At 50.7% G+C, this 25210-nt stretch overlaps 1 protein-coding gene across 1 annotated transcript in view; it reads right to left on the bottom strand.

Moving 5' to 3' along the window:
* The window catches only part of Kndc1 (kinase non-catalytic C-lobe domain containing 1), a 53670-nt gene extending 30753 nt beyond the window's left edge, over nt 1-22917 (bottom strand). The window contains 9 exon segments of the mRNA XM_051145553.1: nt 1788-1849; nt 2024-2095; nt 2990-3104; nt 6219-6955; nt 8145-8262; nt 8662-8808; nt 15385-15443; nt 16280-16478; nt 22308-22917. Of these exon segments, the coding sequence (XP_051001510.1) occupies nt 1788-1849; nt 2024-2095; nt 2990-3104; nt 6219-6955; nt 8145-8262; nt 8662-8808; nt 15385-15443; nt 16280-16478; nt 22308-22409 (1611 nt within the window). The 5' untranslated portion in view covers nt 22410-22917.
* Between the last annotated feature and the right edge of the window lie 2293 nt (nt 22918-25210).

The raw sequence follows: 25210 nt of genomic DNA, 5'->3' as shown, positions 1-25210 counted from the left end.
ACAGCCAAGGCTACATAGAGAAACCCTGTCTCGAAAACCAAACCAAACCAAAAAAAAAAAGAAAATAAATTTGTGGTTGGGGATCAACACAACATGAGGAACTGTGCTGAGAATCACTGTGCTAGAGTCTTGGAATTGTTAAATATAAGTCATTTGATAGGTATGGGCCATTACAAAGACCTGTTTCATGTTGGGTGAGCTGTGGCGTTTGTGTCCATCTCACCCAAGCCTCTGAATACACAGGGAAGCTGCTTGGGGTGTCTCTGGCCACTCTGGTGACTGCAATTGCCCCTTTGCCGTTTTTGGTTTTAGTGCTATCTTCTCATTTCTCTCGCCCCCAGTTTCCTTCTGCCTCACCTGGTCCTGTTTCCACAGCATCTTTACTGGGCTGTTTACTGGGGCTGCTTGCACAGTGGACCAGTGTCAACACCCTAGGAGTCTGCATCCTGTTGGCCTCACCCACTGTTGTATTTCCTCCACAGACATTTATAACCAAATGAAGCTGTTATCCAACACTCTGGAACTGTTACAGGGGGAGCCACCTGCTGTGGCTGCTGGGAGGGGGGAGGGGGGAAAACCTCCTACACTCCCTCAAGAGCAGCTCACGTTCTGTAACATTCTTTGTTTGCCTTTGTTTTCTTTCTTCTGAGACAGGGATTCTCTGTGTAACCTTGGCTCTCCAGGATTCACTTTGTAGAACAGGTTGGCATTGAACTCACAGAGATCTGCCTGTCTCCCTGAGTGTTGGAAGTGCTGGGATTACAGGCATGTGCCACTGCACCTGGGCTTCCAGACTAGTCTTTATATTTAAAAAAAAAAAAAAAAAAAAAAAAAAAAGGCCGGGCGTGGTTGCGCACGCCTTTAATCCCAACAGAGGCTGGGGAATCTGTGGGTTCAAGGACAGCCTGGTCTACAAAGCAAGTCCAGGACAGCTAAGGCTAACACAGAGAAACCCTGTCTCGAAAAACCATAAATGAACACAAATAAATAGCAAAAACCAAAAATCCCAAAACCTTATTACTATTGTGTGTGTATGAGTGCATGCCGCAGTGGACAGAGGACGTCAGTTCTCAGAGGACATCTCCGAGGTGTCAGTTTTTCAACAGAATCTCTGTGTTCTAGGGCTTGAATTCAGACAGTTAGGTTTACTCAGCCAGTCCTGGGAGGCCCCTCAGCCAGCATCAGCAGCCAAGACCAGTGCACCTCTGTGGCTCTCAGGGTCTCAGTTCTCAGCCTGCCAAAGGGCCCCGTGTGCATTGTGCAAACACAAGGAGCCAAGGAGCAGCCAGGCCATCTGAAGTCACCTTGCTCCTTCCTGGTCCACTGGCTAGAAAGCCTGACCTGCGGGAGGCTCTCTTTGCTTGTGCCTGAGGGTCCAGCGCATGAGATTGAAAAACCTCTCGGTTTGCTCTGCACTGTCCAGTATCACTTTGCTCCTTCATTTCTTCAGCCCCACCCCCATGGCCCCGCCCCCACGGCCCCAGCCTATATGACCTGGCCCCGGCCTTACTAACTGAATCAAGAGGATCAGCTAAGCTGGTTCCTAGGCTGGCAGTTGCCCTATATTCTGAGTGTAATTGTTAATTTGAGTCAACGTTTATAAAAGCCTATTAGCCTGTTAGTGGCGGAAGGGTCTAGGCCCTTGAACTGGAGTGTGTCCCTCCCGGGGGTACCAAGGCACACTCCTGACTCATGGAGGACAGCAGTGAGACATGGATGCTCCCACTAGGATCATCTGGCCCGTGACTGGCAGAGGGTGCAGACAGCGAGAGAGGTGAAATGGTTACCTTCTCTGTTACCAGCTTCTCTTCTGACACCTCAGGAGCCAGGAAGAGTGAGTTGTAGGAGCCTAGAAGAGCAAACACAGTTTGGTTTTCCTTCCAACCTTAGGCGGCTCTGGTTCTCCCGCCGCAGCGCCTCCCCCGCCCCCGCTCCTCCCCCATTCCCCCTCAGCACCCTCCCGCTCCCCCCCACTCCCCCTCAGCCACCCCCCACGCCCCTCCCCAGGGTTACCCATGTGTACCATTGGCAGGGGGTGGTCCAAAGAACACAGTCCCATCCTCAGCTACCAGCACGTTGTCCAGGCACAGGTGGGCTGCAACAGAGCAGAAGCAAGGATGCAGCTGTGTGTTGACAGCTCCCTCACCAGCATCAGAGGACTCCAGGCCACACAGAGACACCAGAGAGACCTGTCAACACTGGTCAGGCACTGGGCATGGTGGTGCACACCTGTAATACCAGCACTCTGGGAGGCAGAGGCAGGAGGATCTCTGTGAGTTCAAGGCCAGCCTGGTCTACAAAGCGAGTCCAGAACAGCCAGGGCTACACAGAAAAACCCTGTCTTGGGGAAAAAAAAAAAAAAAAAAAGACTAGTCAGGCACTAGAGGGCTGGCTCTTCCATCCAGCAGTTGCCTGGGAACACTGTTGGGGTATCACCCTCATTAAGTTAAGAATAAACAGGAGGATAGGGACAACACTGCTCAGCCACTGGGAATGACTGCGTGAGGGAGGTTGGGCTCTTGGAATTCTTCAGACTCATGGCTGAGAGGCAGCTTAATAGCAGATAGTCCTTGGGCAATATTTCTCTGAGGATGACAGCCTGGTCTCCTCCGATGCTGCCTTCATTACTTCCCCATGGTACTTTGAGAGCAGAGATGAACTTGCTCATTTATCTGGCTATCCATCAGGCTTAAACATACGAGGGTCACAAACTAGTGTAACATCCTGGGCCCTTCCCCCACCTCCCAAGCCAAGGTTTCACTCCCTGGTGGCAGTACCACTCCTTTAAGGGCAGGAGGTGTCATTGGCGCTGGGACCATATTGAGGGCAATTGTCTCCACTGTCCCTCTTTGTGCCAAGACCCAGGTGCTCTTCCCCTGGGGTAAATGTGGCCCACTGCCTCTGGCTCACAGCACTGACTTTGCCACTCCTGTTTCTCCCTCCCCAGCTTTTGGTCCCAGGGCTCAGGCAGAGCAGGGTGCCCCATCACCTGGGTGCTCCGTGTGTGTCTGTAGAGTGCTGAGGCAGGAGAGGCACAAAGCCCACAACTCGTACTCCTTGAAGGGCCGGCCTAGCTTAGACAGAAGGTCCTGCAAGGACAGGCTCTGTGGGAGAGAAGAGTCATAAGAATGCTCTGTCTAGCCGGGCATGGTGGCGCACGCCTTTAATCCCAGCACTCGGGAGGCAGAGGCAGGCGGATCGCTGTGAGTTCGAGGCCAGCCTGGTCTACAAAGTGAGTCCAGGATGGCCAAGGCTACACAGCGAAACCCTGTCTTGAAAAACCAAAAAAAAAAAAAAAAAAAGAATGCTCTGTCTACTTGGTGCCAAGGAAACACAGAGAGTGACAGGTGACTAGTGCCTCAGTTTCCACATGCAGTGTCCCCCCTATGCAAGGGACTGGAGAAGTTCTTCAAATTAACAATGAGTGTGGCTGAGTGCATGGAGAAACTGGAGTCCTCACCCATGAAATGGTAGGGCTGCCATGGGGAAAATGGTAGTTCCTCAGAGAAGGTACAGAACATTATATAAGATCCAACAGGGCTCAAGAGAGATGGCTCAGAGGTTAAGAGCACTGGCTGTTTTTCCAGAGATCCTGAGTTCAGTTCCCAGCAACCACATGGTGGCTCACAGCCATCTATGGTGAGATCTGGTGCCCTCTTCTGGCTTGCAGGTGTACAGGCAGGCAGAATACTATATGAATAATAAATAAATAAATCTTTAAAAAGATCCAAGTTTCATTTCTGGGTGTCCCTTAAGACCTGAGAGTGGACAGTTGTCCATCCAGGCTCAAGGCCTTTCATCATTCACCAGATCCAAAAAGGGGAACCAGCTCAAACATCCATGGATAGATGAAGTGAATAAAGTAATGTGGCTCAGGGGCTGGAGAGATGGCTGAGTGGTTAAGATCATTTGATGCTCTTGTAAAGGACCTGAGTTCAGTTCCCAGCACCAAAACAGCAGCTCGCAGCCACCTGTAACTCCAGTTCCAGGGAATTCAGTGCCCTCTTCCTGGCTTCTGTGGGCACCAGGCATGCACATGGTGCATGGTCACACATGGAGGCAAAATATCCATACACATAAATTAAAATAAAGGTTAAAAAAACAGAAGAAATGTGGTCTATCCATGGGACAGAGTATTACAGTTTTGTTCAAGCTTTAAAAGGAAGAGCGGGGCTGGGTGTGGTGGTGTACGCCTTTAATCCCAGCACTTGGAAGGTAAAGGCAGGACGATCACTGTGAGTTTGAGGTCAGCCTGGTCTACAAAGCGAGTCCAGGACAGCCAAGGCCACACAGAGAGACCCTGTCTCAAAAAAACCAAAAATAAATAAATAAGTAAATAAAATAAAAGGAAGAGTACTTTTACTTCCATGTGCTCGTGTGTTAAAATATGTAGTGTGAAACTTAATGTTTTAACTATTTCTAAGGATATGGAGGAGGACAATAAGAACACTTAGGAGCCGGGTGTGGTGGCACACACCTGTCATCCCAGCTTTTGAGAGAGAGGTGGTGGCAGGAAGACCAAGAACTCAGACTCGTTCTTGGCTCCATAGTGAGTTCCAAGACTGTTTGGGCACCATGAGACAAGAGGTAAAAAGAAGAGGAGGGGACACTACAGTGTTGACTATTGATGAGTCTTGAGGATATTATGCTGAGACAAGCTAGACAATAGAACAGAAGCTTTTTGATTTCATACACTAGGTTGTATCTGTAAAGGCAAAAAAAAAAAAAAAAAAAAAGTATAGCAGATGGTGAGGCTGTGGAGAGGGATGGGGGTGGGGGGGGTGCATCAGTGTTTGCGGGAGGCAGAACTCAGGTGCAGAAAATGTAAAATCTCTGGAGATAGCAGCATGTGAATGTTCTTAAGACACTGGGCTAAGGACATTTAGATGTAGTTAAAATGGCAAATGGTTGTGTTTATGTGTGTTTTAACCCATCTTCAAATGAAAAGAACTAATGGGCCTAGGAGAGAGTTCCTGCCTGTGGAGGCCACCTGAAGCTCTGAGAACAAGGTCCCCATAGAAGTGCACATGTTCACGGAAGCTTTCAGAGCCTATCCCTTCACTTGAGATGCTATCTGCTGGGCCTGTGCACAGAAGGGTTGACATGTTAGACAAATCAGTTCTGCGGCTCTTTGTTCACGAGCTCATCTGTACTGCTTTTGGTGGTACAGGTGAGAGAAAAGAGCCTTGGATCTGAGGTGAGGGCTCCCAGCTCTGGGCCTTCCTTATGTAGGAGTCTGAGGTTTGGAGAGTCCTGGGCATTCTCTATCTGAGGCAGGTTGACCAGATGGCTAAGGTGAAAGCCAGACTCACTGGTCTGCTCTGCTCTGTTCCAAGCTAAAGGCCTCAACTCTCCTCTTCAGCAGTGCATTCCCCCACCCACAGGCTACCCAGCCACTCATGCCTCTCCTTATCCATCTAGAAAGCGGTGTTGTGAGGTGGCTGTGCCCTGTGAGGAAATCCTGAGGTGGTGGCTGACAACCTGTGTGTATCCCAGGCTGACAATGCAGACCATCTGCATCACTGACCCTACACACACCAGATGTCTTTTTAAGTCACCACACTTTGCATGGGAACTCTTGAAGCTCTCACCAATGTGTGGATGACAATATATACCATAGAACCACCTGCCTCACGCCCTCTCCTTGGGAGCAACAGACGGTGGCGGGAAACAGGGCTGATGGTAGATAGCAGCAGGTTGATACTTAGGTAGATGGATGAATAATACTAGGTCACTGGCTCAGGTGTCCTTACTCTGAGAAACACAGGGACACAGAGCTTTGAGGAACCCATTGACCAGCCAAGGGGAAACACATTTAGTGTGTACTGTATCTTGTCTGTAGACCTATGCACTAGAATTGCATCCCAGTGTCAAGTATGAATCTTATGGAACCTATTCTGAAGTGAGGCTTGGACAGTGATTGGGCCCCTAAATTAGCACTACTAGGAGCTATCTATTTGACAGGGATGGGTGGGGGTTGAGGAGACTGGTGTTTTCTAGGCTCTCCAGAGGTAAACTTGCACATCTAGAAAGGCCACAGGGAACCCATGCCTGGGGGGTGACATCCAGTATCTTCCCCAATTTGAATTTGAAGTGCCCTTCAAAAGAACTGCTAACCATTGGCGAAGAGTGAAGGCAGGAAAGGGCAGAGCAGGCCCTGTGTGAGCTATGCATGAAGGCTAAAGAGACAGACTTTCAGCGGCTCCTTCATCACATACCTGTTCTGTGGCTGCACTTCCCAGCTGTCTGGATCCTTCTGGAAATCCCTCTTCACTCCTAGGTATTTGGCCTTCATGGTCTGAATCCCTGGGGTCTACAGGGCAGGGCAAAGGTTTGTGTTCCACAGGTCCCTGGCTAGAAGATGAAGCCTCCAGCTGTCCCGAGGCTCCCGGACTCCTATGTGGATTACGGCCCGCACCTGGTGCCATATCCAGCTCGATTCCAGGCTCCTGCTCTGGCCAAAGTCTGCTTTTGGACTGTGCCTTGAAGCCAGAAAGGCCATTTTTCCCTTCCAGGAAGAGCTTCTTGGAGTCTGGGGGGAAGAACTCAGATATGGTCAGCTGGTTTCTTGAGCTGGTCAGTGATAGGCAGAGAGTGCTGGCCTCTGGGCTTTCCTGCAGTAGCCTGGGAAACGTCTGAGCTTTTTTTAGTCGGCTTCTCCTGAGGATGTCTCTGTCCAGCTCGCCCAGGGGGCACCTGGCATCCAGGACAAGGCTGGCCAGCCCTTCCTGTCCAGGGCTTTCACCATTTCTCATAGGGGCTGACAGCAGGGGTTTGGGGGAAGAGGCTCTGGGCCGATGACTGGCCTCCTGCTCTGCATCTGTGGAGGCAGGAGGCTGGAGTAGGCCCCTTGGGGAGGACAGTGCCTCTGGATCAGTGCTGAGGTCCCCAGGCATCTTCTTGGGGCCCACATTTCTTGGAGCAGGTCTTCCCCTCCATGTGTTCTCGCTGAGGTCTGAGCAGAAGGTACAGAATGGTTATTACAGGGAAGCTTGGGACAGGAGAGCCACCTCTAGCCTTGTCACACTCATCACCACAGACTCCCTCCCCAGTGTCTCACAAGGCAGGCTTACCTGTCCTGCACCCCTAGATCCCCACTGTTCCCTTAGCATAGGCCCCAGATGTCCCTTAGGCTCTAGAGTCACATAACTCAGCCAATTAAAGTCTCTGAATGGAAGCTTCTGGGTCTCCCTCTTGGCTGAGCTTCCCAGAGGATCAGCCCTTGCCCATCTAATTACTTTATCCCAAAGCTCCTCATTTTTCCATTATGATTATTACACACAAGCCACTCCCCAGGGGGAGAAATGGAATCTGGTAGCAGTCATAGGGCACACAGTCTTTTACACACACTGGCATGCAGCACGGCCTTGCACACACGCTATGGCACATGGCCTTGCACGTACACACCATGGCGCGCACTTTTGCACACATACCACAGCAACTCTGCTGCCTGCTTTACTCAGTATTTTGTCTATGGCTTTGCACTCAGAAGTCAGCCTCCACTGTTGCTGGGGTGATGCTGGCTGTCACCAGGGCTGCAGCGTCACAAATAGTGCTGCTTGCTAGTCAGGGAGGACCCTCCAGCCACACTGAGGCTCTGGGTGGCTGTGGAGGCCAATGTGGTAACTTCCAGATGCACAGCAACAGCTCTGCATGCAGAGGCGAGTACGCCAGACAAGGCTAGCTGGAGTCACTGAGCCTGAATTTGAAAATTCCAGTGTGTGCCCAGCATGCACATGTGTGGGTGTATGTGGTATGCACTTGAATGTGGATATGTAGACCAGCGTGCCTACTTACCCTGGAGTGTGTAGTATAAACAGGCATTTGTGTATTTGTATATGCACTGATTAAACATGTGAGTGTGTTTGCATGGGATACACATGTGCTGGCTTTGAACAAAGTGTGTGAGTGTGGTATTTATATGGTGTATGAGGACACATGAACATGAGTAAGGGTGCATGTTTCTACATGTGCATATGGGTGTGCATTCTTCTGTGCAGAGTGCCTCAGTGTACACATATGAATGTGTATGTATGTATGCATGTATACATGCATAGGCATGCACATGTAGGTGACATATGAATGTGTATGTATGTATGCATGTATACATGCATAGGCATGCACGTGTAGGTGATGACACTTACCCTGGAACGCTCCGAAGGACTCGATGGAGAGCACCCGCCTTCCAATGGCGGAGAGACTGCGGCACAGGCGGCATGAGGACACAGGCTGCAGCTTCTCCTCGCATAGTGCTATGATGCTCTGCAGGCGCCAGGGTGCCTCTCAGGTGTGCAGCTCACCAAGATGGAGGCCTAGCCTCCTGAGACCCACCCAACTGCACAGCTCTGGGATGGTACCCATCATCCCCAGACCAGGCCACCTGCTTCCACATGCACTTTCAGGTAAAAAAAAAAAAAAAAAAAAAAAAAAAAAAAAAAGCAAGGCGTACATCCTGGTAGAAAAGGAAGACACTGTTTTGACCCTGATAACTTTCATTACGAAATGTATAGCCAAAAAAAAAAAAAAAAAAAAAAAAAAAAGGCCTCTGTTTCAACAGAATGCAATGCCTCTGGGTTCTAGCCAAGGAACCCCAGTGAGGTTTCAGGGTCTGTGCTGCCTGTACCAACCAGTGTGTTCATGCAACATGCATGCCCAGCTTACCTCCAGGTCCGGCCGGTCCCTGGGATCTTCTGCCTGCATCTGGCTCAGCAGTCCCTCTAGGTCTGGGCTCATCCTGGGCTCCAGCTCCAGCTCTGCCACGTACTCCAGGGCAGCCTTCAGGGTGGCCCCCAGGGAGTAGATGTGAGCCTGTGGTGCCAAGGAGTGTTAGTGCCTGCTCTGCAAGGGGCTGCTTCCCCCTGCCAAGACTCAGGACCGAGCAGACCAGCATGTCTGTCGGCCATGTTGATTCAGTGTGCTGCCCCCTGGATCTGCTGCGGAAGGCATGGAATCCTATCCTCCTCAGCAGCCTATTTTGCTTTAGGCGTAATTCACAAGCAGGATGTGAGCAGGAGGAAAGATGAGTTGTCTTTTGTTTTGAAAGTGCACAGGGTCCTGTGCATGGGAGAGCCAGGGCAGGCTCCACACAAGGCTGGGATACTAGGCACTAGGCAGGCGAAAGGCCTCCATGGGGTGGGGTAGGGAAAGCCGGTGTTAATTGAGAAGGGCTCCCTCCCTTTGCTTTCAATCTGTTTGCAAAATGAAATAGCTGTGTGTAGTCAGAATCTTTTCTTATTTTTACTTTTAAATCACCAATAACCATCTATATTTAAGGAGCACAGTGAGATGTCTCAATGCCTGTTCATTGTGTTATGCTACTTGATTTTCGTATTTCTGAAAAACCCTGCTGTCTTAATCATGGGAATTCCTGTGGGGTTTTGTTGCTCTTATAAATGGCACACTTAAATTTCTAGCTTGAAACTATTGATACAAAGGAAGCCGTTCATTTGGGTCTGTGTGTTGTTTTCATACACTGGAAGTCGTGTGTGTGTGTGTGTGTGTGTGTGTGTGTGTGTGTGTGTGTGTGTGTGTTTTGTTGTTGTTTTTCGAGACAGGGGTTCTTTGTGTAGCCTTGGCTGTTCTGGACTCACTCAGTAGACCAAGCTGGCCTCGAATACCTTGGAAGTCTTTTGTTATTGTTGGCCCAGGTCTTACCTGCAGCCGTCCTGGATTCACCCCATGCTATGTCCACTCTGCATACAGCCACTGTCTGCTGCACTCTCAGCCAGTGCTGGGACCCTGACTGACCCTTGTCACAGACAAACAGTACCTTTCCAGGTCTAATCATCCCCTTATATTCTATAAGAGGAACACGGGCAAGGAGAGGGGACTGCAGGCCTGCCCTTTCCTGTCCAGTATCAGTCTACTTGTCCTTTAATTTGGTGCTCACTCACCACGCTGACACCTCCCCAGATCCTTGGACCCCTTGAACTCATCTATCCGTCTGGAGCCCGAGGTCTACCTGCTGGCAGAGGCCTCCAGCCAGCCCCTTGATGGAGCCTTAGTTCTTTCCTTTTTTTAAAAAAAGTATATTTTATTGATTTATTCATATTACATCTCAATTGTTATCCTATCTCTTGTATCCTCCCATTCCTCCCTCCCTCCCAATTTCCCCTTACTCCCCTCCCCTATGACTGTGACTGAGGGGGACCTCCTCCCCCTGTAGATGCCCGATGGAGCCTCATTTCATGTCAGCCTTGCTCACAGGTCCCTGATTCATCATGGCTTCCCATCATCATGGCCATCTGTGTGAACTGTAGTCTCAAGCAAATGATAGGTAACAGGGCTGAGGCCATCCTGGCTGGTACCACAGGAGCCCACCAGAGTGACAAGGGCAAGAACAACCTGTGTATGTAGAGGAGGGAACATTGCAGAGGCGGAGTGGGGTGTGGGGGAGAAGGGGGGCCATTGTTAACTTCTGGAAGCTAGTCAGCCTGTGGGGGTTTTGGACAAGGGGGCTCACCATACTCAGTTCTGAGAAGACTGTCTACAACAAGCCCAGGAGATTCTAGAGCCAGTGTTGGGGAGTTGGTCTCGGTAGCAAAAGAGGAAGGTGTGTGTGTGCATGTGTGTGTGTGTGTGCGTGTGTATGTGTGTGTCTAGATGGTGTTTGGAACACAGGAGGAGGTCTGGGGTAGATGAGCTGGTGTTAGAAGGTTCCAGAAAGGGTGTACCTGAGCCAGAGAGACACTGTCTAGGACACGCTTGGATCCTGCGCTTCTGTCCTTGTTTCTATCATCTAAACTGCTGAGGGCTTCTGGCAAGCCCCACAAAGGCCTCCAGAGTCAAACCAACCTGGGGCAGAGCCAAGACCCTGTGCCCCATGGTTCTAGGGCCATACGTCCTAGAGTGGACATGGGAACACTTCCTGATGTACACAGTCTCTCCATAATTAGGTTAAGGTAGGAAGGACCGAGTGTTCTATGTGTAGAACATAGGAAAGTCACTGATCATCCAGGGAACTGAAGAAGCTCAGAGACCAGGAACCCCTCTTTGAGGTACATCCCCCACCCCATTTCCACCCTGGCTAACCACTCTGGTGTACTGCAATCAACCCACCGGAAATATCCTCCCTACAGAGCTCTTCCCCCTGGAGAGCAGAGGGTCCTCTCTGGCTCTGTGGCCACATGCTCTGCAACTGTGGGAACACACTGCCCTCTACAGGAAGAGCCCCATTCACCTTTTCCTAGAGGCTGATTTCAATGCATTTTGATGGGTACTAGGGTAAGTAAATAAATCAAACAGAATGACTGCCACAGAAGATCCAGACAAATGGATGAATGAGCCGGAGCTGCATGGAAAATGCTAGGTCCTGATCAAGGAACACAAGGATTCAAAGAACAAAGGAAACCTGAGCATGCTGTACCCAGCAGGTATGGGGGGGGGGTGGAGGGCACACTTCCGGTGCCTCAGCACATCAGCTAAGAAAGCCAAAGGAAAAAAAAGACAAAGATGTGTTAAAAAAAAAGTCCCAGCGTGTTTAGAAATAAGAAACAATGATAAGGAATGAATGCTTCCCAGTGACTATGCACTCATGACAGTTCTCACAATTCGGGGCACAGGAGCCAGCCTCCACCAGCCCTGCTGAGACCAGCCACAGGAAGCTGAAAAGGATGATATCAGCATCCCTGTTCTGTGTGGTTGGACAGCCACCCTGGGTGTAGTGGTGCCAGTTTCTCATTGTGAGGGCTCCACTGGGATACTGACTGCAGAGAGCTCAGCTTTTGAAAAGTTATGGGGCCGAGTACTTGTTACGCGCGTGCCTTCTGTGTACATGTCTGCATAAAAGGCGAACCCAACCTATTCACATAACAGAATAATTCGTGTACTGAACTAAAGAAGAAGAAGAGAAGAAGAAGAAGAAGAAGAAGAAGAAGAAGAAGAAGAAGAAGAAAGAAGAAGAAGAGAAGAAGAAGAAGAAGAAGACGACCCAGAAGGAAACATGGCATGGCAAAGCTCACATGCTGTGGGAGATTCACAGCTGGAAATACCGACTCTAAGAAGATGACCATGAATGAGTTTCTCCCTGAAGTGACAACAAAAAAAAAAAAAAAAAAAAAAAAAAAGAACAGCATTGAACTCAAAGCAAACAAAAGAAAAGAGAGAATAAGAAACAGGAACCCATATCAAAGAACACACAGAGAAGTCCCCCTCCCCCACCAAAGGACCAGAAGATGCAGAGAGCGCTCTGAGAGAACTAACGAGATAAATGGCCCCTGGGTAGACTGACAGGAGAAAGAGAGAAAGCAAGGAAGAGTGGCCCAGTGCATGCAAACAGGAAATCTGCAGACACCATAGAGAGGCAAAAGGCATCACCTCAGCCCGTTAGGTACATGTTTCTTCTGCTGTAGTTAAAAAAAGAAAGTGAGGGGTGGGGGGTGGGGGGACCCAAACCTTTCATAGCACAAACAAGGTCAGTGTTGTAACTATTAAAAATTGATGGTACTTAAAAATCATTCACAAAGGAAGCCAATGCCCTTTTCAACAAGTCCTCCCAGACTTGCAAGGCATAGAGCATTCTATTCTTGTACAAACAGAGCAAAGAGACAAGCTCACAGCAATCCTGAAACCAGTGATGGTCAAAAACATTTGTAGGGTAGAAAAGTACCAGCTGTCTATAAAACTCTGGAAGAGCCCTAGTAAGTATGCATCTGTCAAACTCAACAATGCCTAGGAGAGATCTGACACTTGGCTAGCTTGGGTTTTCCTAGGTGGGAAAGGGTGATAATTCTAGGACATAAAAAATGTCCACATTGGGGCTGGAGAGATGGCTCAGCAGTTAAGAGCACTGGCTCCTCTCCCAGACGTCTTGAGTTCAATTCCCAGCAACCACACGGTGGCTCACAACCATCTATAATGAGATCTGATTCCTTTTTCTGACATGCATGAAAACAGAGCACTCATAGTCATAAAATAAATAAATAAATCTTTAACACCTCCCCCCAAATTCAAGAATAAATAAATGACTGATAATCAGATTTCTTTAAAAAAAATTGTCCACATTAACATCTCAGTGAGGCAAATTATGTGATCATTTTGAGAGGACAAGAGATACTTCATAATCAGAACAGATAGGAACTCATGTGGCCAAGGCCAGTGCCATCCAGGTGGTTAGGTCATGGTAACCAGTTCCCCAGGCAGGAGGGATGATCTCTGCACTCCCACTGTAGACTGGATGCTGCACTCACTGAGGGTTGGAAGGGAAACAAACTTTGCCCCTGGAACAGGAGGAGACAATAGGAAACACTGCTGGTGATCTGATCAGCTTAAAGACGAGAAAATGAAAAGAACCTCTGAGTTGTTAGAGACAGTAGCAAGATTCTGCAGGATGGTTTGATAGGAAAGTGGATACAGTTAACAAAGGGACAACAGGAAACTGAAAGTAAAACCAGAACTAAACCATTGTTTCTCAGGATGGATTCAGAACCTGATTTCTTTTCTTTTGTTTGGAGACAGGGTCTCACGCTGTAGCTCTGGCTCTCCTGGAACTCACTACGTAGACCAGGTTGGCATGAGCCACCATGCCTGACCTGATAAGTTGTTACCAGTAAATATAATACAAGATATCCAAGACCCCAACTGTAACAGCTTTAAACTATTCCTAGGAGATGACAAGAGAGACCACAACGGGCTGAGAATACAGCATAGACCATTGTGGTGCTTGCCGAGCATACTCTGTGGTGCATGCTTGGAATCCTGACACTGGGGAGGTGGAGGCAGGAGGATCATAAGTTCAAGGTCATCTTTGGATATATTGAGTTTTTGAGTTTGAGGCCAACCTGGATTACTTGAGATCCTGTCTTAAGACTAAAAAGGAGATGTAGAAGGAGGGAAAGGAGGAGAAGGAGGAGGGAGAGGGGGAAGAAAAGCCAAAGTGAGTTCGAGGCCAGCCTGGTCTACAAATCCATTCCAGGACAGCCAACCCTGTCTCGAAAAAAAACAACAACGAGAGAGAGAGAGAGAGAGAGAGAGGAGGAGAGAGACGAGGAGAGATAGCGAGAGAGAGAGAGAGAGAGAGAGAGAGTGAGAGAGAGAGAGAGAGAGAGAGAGAGAATAGGATTGGAGCTCACACAAGAGTGAATAACCATGCAGCAGAGTGGCATGGACATCTGGAAGCTGAGGGCCTTTGCCTGGATCCTGATGAATGGTAGTTTCATATAAACCACAGCTAGCTAATAAACAGAACTGGGAAAATGGCCAGAAAAAGATGAAATTGTAACTCATGCTATGGTATCATTGTATATCGGGACATTATATTATAGCATTAGTGTGTATTGGAACACCACCTTGTACACTGAGAACATTCAACTTTGGTTTGCCAACCACAGATTAGTGAAGCTAAGGAAACCAGCTTCTGATGGGCTCCATGTAAAGACTAGAACTTTGAAACTCTTGGTGGAGAACGGCAGTGAACTTGACACAAGCTGGAGTCTCTGAAAGGAGGGGAACTCAATGGAGAAAATGCCTCCATGAGCTCTGGCTGTAGGGCAGTTTCCTAAGTAATGATTGAAGGGGGAGGACCCGGCCCATCGTGGGTGGTGCCACCCCTGGTGGTTCTGCAAGGAAGCAGGCTGAGAAAGCCATAAAGTGCAAGCCAGTAAGAAGCACCCCTCCACAGCCAATGCATCAGCTCCTGCCTCTAGGTTCCTGCCGTTTGAGTTCCTGTCTTGACTCCCTTCAGTGACAGACTATGATGTGGAAGTGTAGGCCAAATAATCTGTTCCTAAGTTGCTTGGGTCATGGCATTTTGTCAGAGCAATAGTAACCCTAACTAAGACACCAGAGCAATGTGTTAAGACCCCATTTCAGACAAAACAAAACAAAGAAACTCTCTCTCTCAGTGGACACCGCGGGCATCAGATCTCCTGGAATTGGAGTTAAGCACAGTCTGAGCCACTGTGTGGGAGCTAGGAACTGAACTCGGGTCCTCCTCAAGAACAGCCAGTGCTTTTAATCACTGAGCCATCTCTCCACCCCCTCATTAATTTATTTGTTCCTTTTACATCCCAGTCACAATCCCTCTCCCATCTCTCCTCCTAGTCCCACCCTCCTCAGGCATTTCTTTTCCCCACCTCAGGCATTTCTTAAGGGTGGTGAATGCCCATAGCTTTTTCTGGTTCCTTCCACAAGTCACTGGTGAGTCTGAGAGGCTGTCTGATTTGACCTTACAATAAGTAAACTTAATACCAACCCTGACAGAGATGTCCAAGACCACCCCTGAACACCCACATGTCTTCTAGTAGCCACCAGGATGAAATGGGGCCCCTGAAGGGAGACTCTACTGGGGACAGTTTACTACATCAAGGCCACAGGATTATGGTAACAAAGGTAACCCCAAAGATGAAGAGGGCAAGGCTTGTTGAATCACTGCTTACTAGTACTTACCTCAAAGGTGTTTCCAGTCAGGTCAAATTCTGGGGGTACAAAGGCACCCTCGGGGTCATCTTGGAGAAGAAAAGAGAAGGCATTCTGATCTTGCCCTTTGGTGAAGAAAGTACCCCACCTCCCAGAGCTCAGACCCTAGGAGCCTCCTAGGACAGCCAGGCAGAGAACACATCCCATGGAACCTCTGTCCCGTTGCTCAGGCTGATTGCCCTAAGGAAGGTTGCAAGCCTCCAAGGCAACAATACACCACACTTGGACCATAAAAGTTAGTGGAAGAAGAAAAGAAATTTGTTTGGATTTTTTAAAAAGAAGTTTTTCAGGACAGGGCTTCTCTGTGTAGCTTTGGCTGTCCTGGACTCACTTTGTAGACCAGGTTGGCCTCGAACTCACAGAGACCTGCCTGCCTCTGCCTCCTGAGTGCTGGGATCATAGCTGTGCTCCACCATGCCTGGCTCTTGTTTGGATTCTTGAAGCTGGCCTCCTAACTTGAGAGACCCAAACTTTCCTGGCAAAAGCTCGAATGGGTAGTCAGCCTACCTGGCCAGTTAAGTGTGACCTTGAGGTCCCCGGCATCTACTTCCTGCAGGCCAGGAGTGCCAGCCTAAGGAAGACAGTGACCTAGGCATCCTCTTATGATGCCCAAATAGAGTTCAGAATCATGGCTGAGCACTTCTCTGGCTCTCTGAGGGGACGTATGGCAGTCTTGGGCTTACAGGGGCCATTCAAACTCAATACCCATCTTCCTTTCTCTCTCTGTGCTGCCTTGAACAGAGGATCCCATCAGATTCCCAACGTAACCCAGGGCTTGTGTCCTCATCCACTTGGTGCTCACATCCAACCTCAAGTGTTGCACTGGGTATCCCCCACCCCTCCCGTGTTCCCCACGCTTCCTCACCACTGAGCTGCTCCATGAAGCACACGTTTCCACTGGTGTTGAAGGCGAGGGTGTCAGGTGTGATGCACAGGGTCTGGAAGATGGCTGCATGGGCGACACTCCGCATGGACAGGCTGCATTCTAGGCAAACGGCCCAGGCCTCCTGCTCACTGAGGCCTCTGTCCCTCAGGGAGAGAATGTCAGCCAGAGACACATTTTCCTGCCAAGACAGGCTTGGTGTGAGCCCACAGAGGGCTGCCCCAGGAAGGACCTAGTACTATGTGATGAAAACAACGCTTCAGGGAAACAGATGACTCGTGGTGGCGCTTCATTTACAGTCAGGAAACGGGTTTTAGGCCAGGCCCTTTTTTAGACAGAGCCATCCTGTTGTTCCTTGAATGTCATAATCGTGGAACCTTTGATGAAACTAGCTGTGAGCTGCTCAGAAGAAGCCCATACCTCCATACATACCTGTCTCCACATACACACACTCACGCTTAGTACAAACACTTCCATACAATGATACATACCACTATACACATCTGGACTCACAAGCACAGCCACAGTTGCCCACACATGTTCACACACACTTGGACTCATTCGTATTAGATCTCTTAGACTGCAAGGTTCTTGCTTGGCTGCTCTCAGGTCCCTGTCATCTCTGTGTTCATGTGTTTGTGTACCACCCACTGACATGTGTGCCTGGGAGTTTCTTTGGGAACATGGCTGGGGGCTGGTGTTGGCAAGGATATGGATACCCCTTGTCCGGGATAGTGGGGTGACGAAGAAGGGTCATAGCCTTGGCTTCTCCAGCTGTGGCTGTGGCCCCAGGACATGGGCTGCTCAAGTTACAGGCGAACGGCAGTCCTTAATGTCTCTGCTTCTAGCTGACACTGTAAGGCACCCTCATGAGCAGCGATTGCAGATGAAAAGACAGAATGCTTAAGCCAACCAAGCAAGCAACCAACCAAATGGATGAAGTCAAGAGCAGGAATCTCAAGAGACTGGCCTGAGCCTTTAGGTTCTGTGTGGGTGTCAGAGCCCGCATATGCACAAGCCATTTCATTCTTGGAGTGCAAAGTAGGGCTTGGTGAGGTCACATTCCCTGACCTATTCCTGTGACAGAAGCTTCCTGATTGTTAAGCACTTTTTCTACCCGGGGCTTTAGCCTGTGGTTTCTTTGTAGTACCAAGGACTCCTTAGAATTCAGGAGAACCGAAGCCCCTACTGATGCCCACTGGCCCTGGCTGAAGACACACACACACACACACACACACACACACACACACCCCAAACGTACACCACCCCACCACCCCTTCACACAGGAATATGCCTGCACACTGTACAACATGCTTGTACATACATGTTCATACAATCCCACACAACATGCTTTGTACATACACATTTATGCCACCCTACGCAGACACAAAAAAGTGAGGTAGTATGCAACCCTGTGGGACCCTGTGGGGCTGTGCCATGTAGGAGAAATGAAGCCAGCTCACGACGTGAGTCTGAGTCAGTCCCAGTCCCACGGCAGGGCCTGCTGGCTCCCCACTGCTGCTGCTCACGCTGGCCAGCAGGCCTGCCTGCTCACAGCCATCACAGGATGTGCCGCCAGCAGAAGGCAACCCTGCCAGACATGCTGCTTGGCCATCCTGCAGCCTACATCACTGCCTCCTACTTAGGTCTGGTAGGAAGATGCTCCTGACAGTGGGGAGCCTGGTCAGACCTCAGAGCCGCTGAAGACCTATAGTCCCCAGTGTCAATTTGTGGTAGGGGGACATGACTTGGGGAAGCAGGAGCCCAGGGTTATTTGTATGATTCTAGGACGAATGCCATGGGCCCTGAGTCATTGCTTCTGGCCGTGGCCAAAGCCTTCTCCAATGACAGGATTATTAGCCCTTCCATACATGACAACCTCAAGTCAGAGTCAGCTTTCATAGCTGCAGACCTTGCCGATGTTGCACACTGAGTGCTAAGGGACCCCAGGCCTGAGTTCTGGGCTCTGGGGCCATCTGCCTCTTGGATCTACGTCTGCTCCAGTTTTGCCAGGTAGGAGAAAGGACTGTCTTTTGTCCAAATCAGTACCACCAGAGGTGGGGGGGGGGGCAGGGAAAGGCTTTGGCTAAAGGACTGGGGACAAGGATGACAGACCAGGAGAGACTCAGATGTCACTCGCTAGCCACCCAAACTCAGTCTATTCTCCCTCCATTCCAGTAGATCCTCTTGGTCACCCCTGGAGATAGGAGCTTACCCTGTGTGTGTCTTCACTGGCTTCCTCAACAGGTTGGAGATAGGTAGCCCGGTTTATCTGGCACAGAGCTCAGCTCCCAGTGCAGTATGTTCAGCCTGCCACAGGGCTCTGACTTTGGCTCCACAAGGAATCGTGTCTAGGAGCTATTACAGATCTGCTGTGAGCCCATGAGTAGTAAACAGCTCACTCCTATAGATGTGGGTCTGTATGGTGTTCCCATGCCAAGACCCTACATGGGTCTCATGCAGCCCCAGGTATTGTGAGCACCAGGCTTGTAGTCTCCTATAGCTCGTGCCAGCATGTCCTGATCTCCAGCCAAGTCTGTGGCTCCATTTGCCCTATATAGGCTCAGGTCCTTGGTGGGTGATAAGTCCCTTCACAGTCCAGCCTGGCCCTCACCAGCCTTGTCAGGGTGGTGCTTAAGGGTGTGGGAGTGGGCATCACCTATGTAATTTCCCTGCTGGCAAGAAGATCAGTCTTCTGCTTGCTGTGTGATGGTACAAAGTCAACTTGATCCTGGCTGGAAAGAGTGAGACTCTGGGGGGATTGGGGGCCATGCTCTGGGGAGAGACACTTCAGCTGATGCCTGAGCTTCAGAGGGCAAGCCCTTATCTGGTTACTGCAGGGTGCTCTGCTTAAGGGCTTATGTGCATTTAAGAGCTTTCCTTCCTCTAGACAGACTTGGAGCTGGGTTATAGGGACTCTAGGGGTCAGCATGCACATTTCAAGTACATTTATAGCCAATTAACTTTTCAGCTTATCCTAACAGGACCTGCCAACAAACTGATGCTGGCAGCATTTGTTGGCAGTCTCAGTTTATGAGCAGCCAAACCCCAGCAGGGAGGCAGGAGCTTGCAAGGTGCTCTGTGGGCTGTGTCTGCCCTCAAGTGCCCACCTTGCTGGCTCAGGGTTCCTGGCTGGTTTTAGGCTGCCTTCTGCTCAGAGTCTGTTTCAAAACATACTATATGGACCTTAAGGGCACAGTGAGAAAAACCTCTTTCTAACGGGAGAACTTCTGCTGTGGGTCCCTGTTTATCTTCAGTCCTCAAGGCCAGCCCAACACACGGAGGTTCTGAGAGGCTTTCCTTGGCTTGGGAACAGTTAAGAACTCTCTGCTGATTCAATGGTGCCATCTTCATCAACAAACCAGTACTGCTCTGTATTCCTGAAGACCAGTTTCATCACCCACCTCTTGCCCAGCACTGCTGGACCCTCAACCACAGCTACTTGGTGCATGCCAGCCTTTCCAGCAGCTATGGTTCCACCTAGATCCAGCCTTACTATTTTGTCTCTGACTCTATTTTCCATGTCCAGAAAGACTGATGTTCCATGTTGAATCCAGGAAAGGCCATCTCCTCCAAGAAGTCCACCTTACATAATTTTTGGTCAGAGCATCTCTACTGTGCATCCAGGGTCTTCTTGTTGTTTCAGTCTAAGAGATCAGGGGACACAGCGTGGCTTCAGCCTCCACCACCTAGTGGGGCAAGCTGGTCCATTCATGGTGAGTTCCAAGTGTCCAGTGGGCTTTCTCATAGGTACATGGCCTACTCATGTGCTGTTTCCCTGGAGAAATTACTGAGATGCAGGTGCTGGTCTCTTCATCACAAGAAAATGCCAAGATGTTTTCTGACAGGCATTTTTCACTCCCACCACAGGGGAAGGGCCTGTTCACACATACCAGGTCCGGTGTCATCTGTGGCAGTCACCGAAAGGCGTTCAGCAAGCATGTTTAGCTCTCTACCAGTTAGCATGGGGTTAGACAGCATGTTCCCAAGCCATTTGGATTTTCTTGAGGCCATGAGAGGGTAGACATATTCACGGGCTCCTGGGGCTCTGCAGGGCTCTGTTTCTTGGTTGTAGTGCAGAGAATTCCGATGTCCTATATGCTTTACGTAGCCTGGATTTGGCCTCACCTCACCTGCCCAAGCACCGCCATTGCATGTGTCACACTGACCACAAGGGATTCTCCAGGATAGAGCTGCAGGACAGGTGGCAACCTAACTCTTTGCCACCTTACTCTGGACGGCTTTCAAATGCAGCCAGATACTGAAGGCTGTGCCAGGGACAGAGTCGTGTGACCCGTGCCACTGATGAACATGAATTTAAAAACCTTAATGGGGACTATGTTGACTGCAGGAAGCCTAAAATCTAATTTCAGGTGTATTCTTAGACATGAGACTCAACACATTGGCTTGAGGCCAGGCCAGGCAGACTCTTCTCCTATTTTAGAGACTAAGTTGTTGTTCAGTTTCCTTGAGGCACTGGGTGTTGAATCCAAAGCCTTGTGTGTGTTAGGCAAGCACCCTACACTTGCCCTCTTTACCAGCCCCCTCTCGTTTATAGGAATTAAAGTAGCATTCTTGCTCAGGTAAGGGACTCTCCTGAACTTCCCACTGAATGCCGTTCAAAGGGGGGAATTCCAGTTCACACAAAGGAAGCATCACAGTGTGAGGATGGATATCTCATGCATTGTGTATATGAAAACTCCCTAACCCAGAGGGACCAAGGACATTGCTAATGCAGACGGTGTCAGGACATGGCAGACAGAGCGTACTCTGGGTGCAAGACTCAGCTTCAACCTGTGGATTTGGGTGCTATTGATGGAATGGTACCACTGCCTCAAATGCCAGGTTCAGGGTGAGCCCTCCAAGCTCAGTGGCTGATACAAAAGGGCACAGAGATTCTCAGATCTGCTTCTAGTGGTGACCAGGAGCTGAGGCTCCCACGGACACCCTAGGACATGTCCTGTCCTCCAGCACTTCTGAAAGCCTTGTGCCCAGGGCACCCTTTCTTTTTCATCAAAGCCAGGAGATGTCCAAAGGTTTATTTATTCTCTAGCCTCTCCTCTCTGCAGCCTTAAATTGCACCAAATCCAGGCCACTTGGGGTGGGGGTGGGGGAGCACCAACCCCAGCACTACTCAGAGGGCCCTGGAGGTGGGGCAGGCAGAAGCAATGGACTTTTTTTATTTTTTATTTTTTTTATTTAATCCTTTCAGAGCCCACTCCTCCAGGGAAGGGGAATATAAGAGCTGCCAGGGCTAAACAGGCTTATGCTTCAGGATGGTTCTGGTCAACTACTCTTACCAGCTTGCCAGAGCAGCTGCAAAGGCTAGTCTCTAGCATCAGTGCATCTAAGGGGCTAAAGGGTGACAGACCGGTCCCAGGGACTCCAGAGCCTGGCTTGGGAGGATTTCCCCAAAGATTTGGTAATCTCAGGGAGGTCAAGATGCCTCCCGGAATATATATATATTTGGTTGCTTGTCATGCTTTTCCAAAGCATGGGGTTTATGTATGACCATTGTCTGGGGGTCTGGGGGCAGGGCACCTAGCTTCTCCAACCAGGAGGGGCTCTGTGGAGCCCAAGTCAGTTTTGGACTAGAAGCTCTCAGGGGACTTGGGGGAGGGAGGTTTCTCAGAGCAGGAAGCACCCTCAGTGCTGGGAAGGGGTCTCCTCATCCCCAAGCACATCTGCTTCAGCACCTAGCCAGATGTGGAGGTCAGGGTTGTCCCTATTGTCCCTACTTGCCAGGATCAGCCCCCCACCCCCCCAGTCTGTTCAAGGATTAAAACCAAGAGCCCACTCACTCCTCCAGCAGCCAACTTTGCAGGGACAGTCTCATTGCTGTCCCATATAGCATTCCAGCTGTTCTGTGGCGGGTGGGGCTGAGGGCAAGAACCCTTAGCTGTCGATACCCTAGGGGGGCCAGAATCTATGCAGCAGGAATCTATGTGCTCTCTCTCTTCCTTTTCCCCACCCCTTCTCAGGGGCAGGTGGGCTTCTGGGACGGGCTCACCTCATCCTCCGGCAGAGTGGGGAGCGGCTCGAAGTCGTAGAAGTCCAAGTCCTTGCCATCTTCCTCATAGAAGCCCCGAGAGGTTGGGTCCATGGCCTGCATCTTGGCGCTCAGAAGGGCCTGCGCGCAGATTGGAACTCCGACCCTGGACAACGCTCCGGTCTGGGATCCCTTCTCCAGCAGCTTTCTTCTGGGTCAGATCCCTTGTCTGGAGGGTCCTTTTCCGGGCAGATCCCCTCTAAGCTGGCCGCCGCCTGTGAGCCTGCCCGGCTGAGCTGGGCACCGCCAGCTACGCGCGCCCGGCCGCCATGGCAACGCGCCCGCTGCCTGCCGCAGTGTCGCCAAACGGTAGCGCGGGGACGCCTGGGGCGGGGCCGGGGGTGGCGCCCTGAGGGCCGTGGTCACTGGCGGGCCGGGGAGACTTTGGGCTCCGCAGATGTCTCCAACTACGTCAGCCTCCGGGGTGCACCCTGCGCCTGCCTGCGCTGTCCGTGACAGTTCGGGGCGGAGCCACTCCGCGCAGCGGCCGCCCGGGGGGTCTGCACCCACCTGAGCGCCCAGAGGGTAGTAGGGCTGAGGCCACCTAGACCAGACCTGGTCCCAGGACTCTGGCAGTTCCCGCCCTACTAAGCCCAGGGGCGGGGTTGCTGCAGTCACCTCCAGTGTAGGTACTAGGTTCTTCTTGGCTGGACCCGGTAATGGGCGGGGGAGTCAGATGTTCATACCAAGCACAGCAAAGGACTAGATAGCTCTCTCAAACTTGGCAAAGGGCAGGCATGGATTCCCTTCCATAGGCGAGTGCTTTGGTTTCTGACAGTCTCCACAACCTTAGTAAGCAGAACTATGGACCACAGCTCCCGAAGAACACTACACGTCAGATTGATCCCTGGTGGCCCTATCTGAGCCTAGGTCCGGCCAGGCACAATAGCAGACACGTTATTACGTGCTTCATGCCAAGTCCAAGGCTACAGGGCAGGTAGGGATACTAATTCTCAACAGCCTGACCTTAAGGCTTCCAATTGCTGGCCATTCATGAGCTTGTAGCCAGAGCAGGGGATGGAGGGTGCTGGGAACTTGAGTTGGAGAAAAGACATCTCACAGGTGTGCTGCCCTGGCCAGCTCACTCCTCGGACACCGTTTGGGGTCAGAAGGAGGGCAAATGTAGCCATCGGACCCTGTTCCAACCCCTGGGATCTAGCTGCAGCAGCCTGTCCCGGGAGTCTAAATAAATGTGCCTCAGCCTTCTGCTTTGGGCTGGGAAGCTGCCTCCTTCCTTTGGTCAAGCTTTGGAGCTTCTCACCCACCCTTTCCTCCAGCCTGTGCGGCCCTAGCTGGTGCTCTCCTAGCCTGTGCTCCACCCAGCCTGTACACTCCCCAGCCTGTTCTTCAATGTGCTCCCTCCAGCCTGTGCTCCCCACAACATGTGCTCTCAAGCTGGGCTCCTCTATAGCCCATGCAGCCTTCAGTCTGCTCTCCCCGAGCCTGTGCTCCCCAAATTTGTGCTGCCCAAGCTTAGGCTTCCCAGTCTGTGTTCTTGCCACGTCGTCATTGTCCTCGGTGCTCCCTGCAGCTTAGTGCTTCCCTCCAGTTCACACTCTTCCCACCTGTACTCCCTAAGCCTGTGCACCTCACGGCGGGTGCTCCCCAGCTTGTGCTCTCCATTTCCCATGAATCCTTGCTCTCTTGAGGAACCTAGGTAGGTGATATGACCAGAAAGAGCAGGCTCCAGGGCCCGGTGTTGGCCAAGACTTTGTCAGGTGGCTTCACAGCTGTTCTTGAGCCCTAGGTTTAAGGAAAAGATCCAACATTAACTGGAAGGGGCAGAGATAACCAAGACTTAGGGGGTGACCACACTACACAATGGCTGGCTCTTTACGACACACCATCAACTTCATGAAAGAAAGTGTATCCAGCTTGGGTGATGTTTGAATACAGAGGCGGGCTCAGTTTTTGCCACAGCAGGGGAAATCTGCTTACCAGGCCCTTTCTTTTTAAGTTGGGTAACACCGTGGCTCCTTCATAGGCCTGGGGTGTGAACGCAATGAGGGATGAGGAGGTGACTTTGGATGGCTTGGGCCTTTGGATGTTTTCCCTTTAACCTACTCGCTACTTTCCTGAAAGTTTGTGATGTTCAGCCCCTATCAGCTGGTTTCATTAGTCCCACTGGATATCTGCCCACATGTGTGCATTCACAGTGAGCTTTACTGCAAGGGAAGGAAACGGTGTTGGGCCCTGATTCTTGGTACTTTGCACATGGTAGGTCCCTTACTAAGGTTGTGTGAGGGCATGAGTGCTGGAGGGCAGAGCAAGCTTAGGATGGGCACTCCCCATTCTCAGCTGCTGAGAGCAGCACAGATGGTGCTCGGCTGTCTGAGAGGCCCCTAGAGCTTCACCCCAGGAACAGAGCACAGGGATGGCTTCCCCTTGTGGCTCCCTGCTCATGCAGTGTGCCTAACATATGCTTGGCGTTTTCCTCCTTGGGCTTATCCCAGGCAGTCAGAACTCTGTAAAAGGGATGACTGTACCATCAGGCCCTTGGTCCAAGCCACTTGCTGGCAGCTGCTTGCTTCCTCTTTTGCCTGGCCAGCTTACTCTTTATGTAACCTCCCACCCTTTCCTGCTAGACTGTCCTGCCTCATGGAGGGCTCTGCCCACGGCTGTTCTGGCCTGAGGGTTGCCTCCTCCTGATCTAACCCTCTACTAGGTACCTGGGACCTTGGCCTCTTCTTCAGAGATCTTACTCCATATTGGTCATATTCAGACATGATCAGGATTTGTTTCGTTTCCCCCGACCCCATCTCTTCACAGCACAAATACTGCCTTTGCTTCGTGGCCAGTGTTCAGCTTGAGGAGCGACGCGCGGTGACAGGAGGAATAGGAGTTTCAAAGCTTGGCTCACCGTT

The sequence above is a fragment of the Acomys russatus genome, chromosome 5 (genome assembly GCF_903995435.1).
Source record: "Acomys russatus chromosome 5, mAcoRus1.1, whole genome shotgun sequence".
NCBI lineage: Eukaryota > Metazoa > Chordata > Mammalia > Rodentia > Muridae > Acomys > Acomys russatus.
Note: the sequence above shows the minus strand (reverse complement) of the source record. Positions and strands in the feature narration are given on the sequence as shown.